General features: G+C 41.2%; 1 protein-coding gene across 1 annotated transcript in view; it reads left to right on the forward strand.

Annotated features, from left to right (window-relative positions):
* LOC106817656 (poly(ADP-ribose) glycohydrolase-like) overlaps window positions 1–2,311 on the forward strand; it is a gene marked incomplete at its 5' end in the record, with an annotated part of 3,996 nt that extends 1,685 nt beyond the window's left edge. The window contains one exon of the mRNA XM_014822343.1: window positions 1,186–2,311. Within this exon, the coding sequence (XP_014677829.1) occupies window positions 1,186–1,284 (99 nt within the window). The remainder of the gene's footprint in view (window positions 1–1,185) is intronic.
* Window positions 2,312–5,159: the final 2,848 nt, after the last annotated feature.

A 5,159-nucleotide genomic window follows, 5' to 3' on the forward strand; every position in this document is an offset into this window, starting at 1 on the left:
TCAAAAATAGGATTTGGTAGCTCACATACTTGGCAAAGTTTTCCCCTAAAGAGAATGTCAGCACAGGTCAGAGAGAATATCTTCGGCATACTCTAACCTCGACCTATTCTCCCTTCGTTCCCCTCCCCTCATTCTTGCCTTTCACTCCTCCAACCCATCCTCCCTCACTCCTCTCGCGCCCCATTCTCGCCCTATCCGCCAACACTGCAACGCTTTATAACTCACGCAACTCATTTAATAATGATCTGCAATTAACGGCGTTGTTGTCTTCTAAGTACGTCTGCAATCCCTGATCTGTGATCAGTGTCCAGATTCCGGTCGCTCGTTGAATGCCTGCGCGCAATAAAACGCAGACATAGCTATCATCATCATTCAGGTGCACTGGGGATTGCACATACATCGCAGAGCGGGACATGTTTGATGGTGTTATTTAAGCATTTTTTTACAGTAATATAAAGAATATAGTAGCATAATAATTTTCTTACAAAATATTAAAAAAATTGAAGGTTTAACTTTAGGGTTTAAGAAAAAATAATAGGATATCATTTTTAGCTGAAATTACAATTTGTTTTTAAGTTGTCCGGCTAAATTGAGCGGGCCCACGCTCGCCGAGCGTTAGTAGCTGGCCTTCTTTGTTTCACCCTTGGCTCTGATACCGCATCGAGTTGTGCTGCACAGAATGGAAAATCGTGTCGTACTTATTAGTCTGTATCTCAAGATTAGCGGGTGTATACAGGAAACGATTTCGGCATGATCTAGCGAATGTACTGTGTAGCGATTTTGAGCTCACGAAGTTGTATGAGTTAGCAATAGTAGTAGGTATTATAAGGCTAGTAAATGACGAATTTTCCTTGTTTATTGAAGTCACACTCCTTTCCTATTATCTACTCCTGATGCTGATCAATGACCCAGGTGGGCGATTCCATTTGAAAGTGTACATGAACATAGGACAATAAAATTACAATTTCAGCTAAAAATGATATACTATTATTTTCTTAACACCCTAAATATAAACCTTCAAATTTTTTTACTATTTTGTAAAAAATTTAGATTACTGTATATTACTTTGTATTTACTGTAAAAAATGCTTAAATAACACATCAAACTGTCTCGTCCGACATGTATGGAATCGCCCAGGTGCACCTGAATGATGATGATAGCTATGTCTGGTTTTATTGCTGGCAGGCATTCAAGGGAGCAGACGGATCGGACACTGATCAACAGATCGAGGGATTGCAGACGTACTTGGAAGGAACAACGCCGTTAATTGCAGATCATTATTAAATGAGTGCGTGGTTATAAAGCGTTGCGGGTTGGCGGATAGGGGAGAATGGCGAGGAGAGAGTGGAGGGGAGGGAGGGGAGGGAGGGTTGGAGAGTAAGGCAAGAATGAGGTGGAGGGGAAGAAGGGAGAATAGGACGAGGTTGGAGTATGCGAGATATTTCTCTTCTGATTGTGACATCCTCTTTAGGGAGATATTGCCCAGTTATGTGAGCTACCAAATCCTATTTTGTCTATGTGTAAATAAACAACAAGTCATATGTAAATCAGTCCTCTGCGTATCTGTTCGATTTTCACCTTCCGCGACTCTTACACCATAATGGCAGACGAATTGCATTATGACGTCGCCGATATTTTCAGATTGCGATATTTGCCACGCTGGTGCGTGGTTTCGATCTGTATGTATTGTTCTCAGGTTTCGATGACAAGGTCGCCTTAAAGGTCACATGGTTGAGGTCATGTAGCGCCCCCTAGAACTATAAACTATTCCCGGCTGCAATATGCAAGAAATGGTAGCGTGGAAAGATTTGTGTTTAATTTTTAGCAACAGGCAAAATCTTCATTGAATTTATATAGAGTGCTCGACTCCCGATTGTTTTGATGTGGAAAATGACAATGTCACAGCCTCGCATTAATAATTAGTTATAACTGTCTAGTTTCTCTAGCTACGAATAATGTGGCTTAATTTATAGCACCAGTTCTCTGTGCGCACATGCCTAATATCTGTTAAAAAACACCAATAAAAAATTATTTTCTTGAGATTATATATTCGAAATGAAGAGAAAATACTCTCGAATAGTGTGGTGTAAAAAGTTCGATTACAATGCATTACTTTAGCAATGCTAAGGTGCACTGGCTTCCTGACAACCTAGGTCCCTGCTATGTAATATGAAATAATGTATAACTATTTCTGCCGTAAGTCGGCGCTAGTGTCGCGCACGTGTAGCGTATCAGCTCTGATATCAGACACACTTACACACGGCACTTGACGTTCAATAAAAATAATGCTAAATAAATATCGAAATCTATTACTACCAATCCTTAATGTTTCTATACTCTCTTTACGTAATATTCCCAGACAATTTTCCTGCACAAATTCACGCCCAAATACTCATCCTGCACACAAACAGTTGGTTGCCGCCATGGCTGCCGCGCCCTGATGTATTAAAAAAAAAAGCACAAAAAATAACAATTAAAAAAACATTAGTATGTCATTGATTGTTTTGTGTGCAGCCGGCAGCCAGCGTTTGCCTCTCTCTCTCTCTCTCTCTCTCTCTCCTCTCATGCCTCTTCTCTCTCTCTCTCTCTCCTCTCTTCTTCTCGTCTACTCTCTCTTGTCATTCCTTCCCCTCTCTCCCCCCGTCTTTCTCTCCTCATCTCTCTCTCTCTCTCTCTCTCTCTCTCTCTCTCTCTCTCTCTCTATCTCTCTTTCTTCTGGCTAACAAAATTAATCTTCTTATTCAACACTTGGCATTACGTACGAGAAAAAAAACGCGCCACCCTCCGCCTCCCCTTGCATGCCTAGCGCTACATTAGCAGCTGCTAACTTGCCGCCACCCGTAGCACGCATGCTCACGCTGCACTCAACAACGCACCACCCGCATTAGAGCTGTCCCAAGCCACTACTGTTGCACTGCAACCCTAATCATCACACTGACGTGACATTGTACTGCAGCAGGAGCGAAGATGCGGATGCAGCGAAGCGACTGCGGATAAGAATAACCTAGCGCGCGTGTCAATAGTTAGATTTTTTGTCTTTTCTTTTTTTTCTGTTTTTTGTTTTGTTTTTTTGTTTTTGCCTTCTGTCCCTCACGCCGTGCATCAAACAATATAACAAATGACAGACGGCAGTGCATTTCCCGCGAATCATAGCTCAGCTCACAGGCACTTGGGAGCGTTTCAATAAAAAGCACTGCTAAATAAATCGAAATCTATTTACTACCACAGCTCTTAAAGTTTCCGAACCTCTCTTTCGCCTATTATACCCGACAATTTCCTTGTAACACTTCCGTGCAAAGCCGATGCAGTAAGATATATAAACTACGGAATTTACAGAAATTGTCGGCAATAATATGCGAAAGAGAGTCGAGAAACCATTAAGACTTGGTATAAATAGATATCGTATTATTAGCATGCATATTTTATGAAAGCTCCCATCCTGTGCACTTAAGCACCCAGCACATGTGACAAGAGTCAGAAGCAAAGTTGCAACCATTATCATTACCGCAGAAAAAAATGAAACTGAAGATAGCGGTAGAATTGTTAAAAGATCACAAAGATCACTAATGACCTAATCAGTTTATTACATTAGTATAAATTCCTGACCCACGAGAACGTCAAGTTTGTAATGTCGTGAAATGACCCGTGACGACCTTCAGATGCTCAGCATGGGCGAAGAGAGTCAAGCCGTCACGAAAGCTCGCTTATAAAATATAAGACACGTTATTTATATATTTTTATTTTACATATCAACCCTCACTATATATATACTGATACAGACTAACCTAATAAGTATTATATATATATGTATATATGTGTTATATAAACATGATATACAATGCACCACTCTGTCACGTAGCGTTTCCATTGACATGCAGCATAACGTACGTGACTACTTCGAACAATTTGATGTGCTGCCGTTGATCGCATGGTTAACCCATACAAATTCCATTCGTTCTATATTTAATACATACGTCATTTCATTTATACACCGATGAGCATTCACACGGCGTGTGCTTCCGCGCACTTACCATCGGTAACACAGGTTAGTCATCATTTAAATTAGATATTTTATTCTATATCTTATTTTATTCTAAACCTGCGATTACGCATCACCGAGACGTTTGCCGTCACCAACAAGGGGAAGTATGACCTTCAGCATTCTGTGATCTTTTGGCAGTTGTGACCTTCAGACTGATGTCACCATGCTGTGACCTTCAGACTGATGTCACCAATGCTGTGACCTTGATCATACCACGACCTTCAGCCACCGACCTTGAAAATGCCGCGAGATCTTCAGCACTACTATAGGTGGTGAAGAAACGGACAAGATGAAATAGAAACACATTCGGCATGCGTCATCTATTGCCACGCGATGGTTATATGGGGTGGGGGGCACATCAGAGGGCGCTGCGCACGCACGCCGACATCTCAGAGGATGGTGGTGCTCTCCTCGCGCGACACCGGCTTGCGGGCCTTCTCCCCGACGGACGATCTTCCATAAGAGGAGGACGAGGAGGAGGAAGAGGTTGGAGCCGACAGCTGAACGCCAGCTGCGTTCTCCGAGCTGTAATATTGAGATGAAACACATCCAAAATAAGCTCCCGTACTCGCTCTCCTACTGATCCCTGTAGTAGAGCTGGGGATCCGCTTAAAACTTGACCTTTGCATCTTAAACTTTGTAATTATTACTTTCATCTGGTTTTTCCTGGACTACGGATATCCTACCTGATATATAGAGTTAGTAAACTACAGATAACTTATCTGACATATAGGGGATTGTTAGTAAACTACAAATAACCTACCTGATATATAGGGGTTGTTAGTGATCTACAGATATCTTATCTGATATATAGGGGGTTGTTAGTAAACTACAGATAACCTACCTGATACATAGTGGTTGTTAGTGATCTACAGATATCTTATCTGATATATAGGGGGTTGTTAGTAAACTACAGATAACCTACCTGATACATAGTGGTTGTTAGTGATCTACAGATATCTTATCTGATATATAGGGGGTTGTTAGTAAACTACAAATAACCTACCTGATATATAGGGGTTGTTAGTGATCTACAGATATCTTATCTGATATATAGGGGGTTGTTAGTAAACTACAGATAACACACCTGATATATAAGGGGTTGTTAGTGAATTAC

The sequence above is a fragment of the Priapulus caudatus genome, unplaced genomic scaffold (genome assembly GCF_000485595.1).
Source record: "Priapulus caudatus unplaced genomic scaffold, Priapulus_caudatus-5.0.1 Scaffold1817, whole genome shotgun sequence".
Classification (NCBI taxonomy): Eukaryota; Metazoa; Priapulida; class Priapulimorpha; order Priapulimorphida; family Priapulidae; genus Priapulus; species Priapulus caudatus.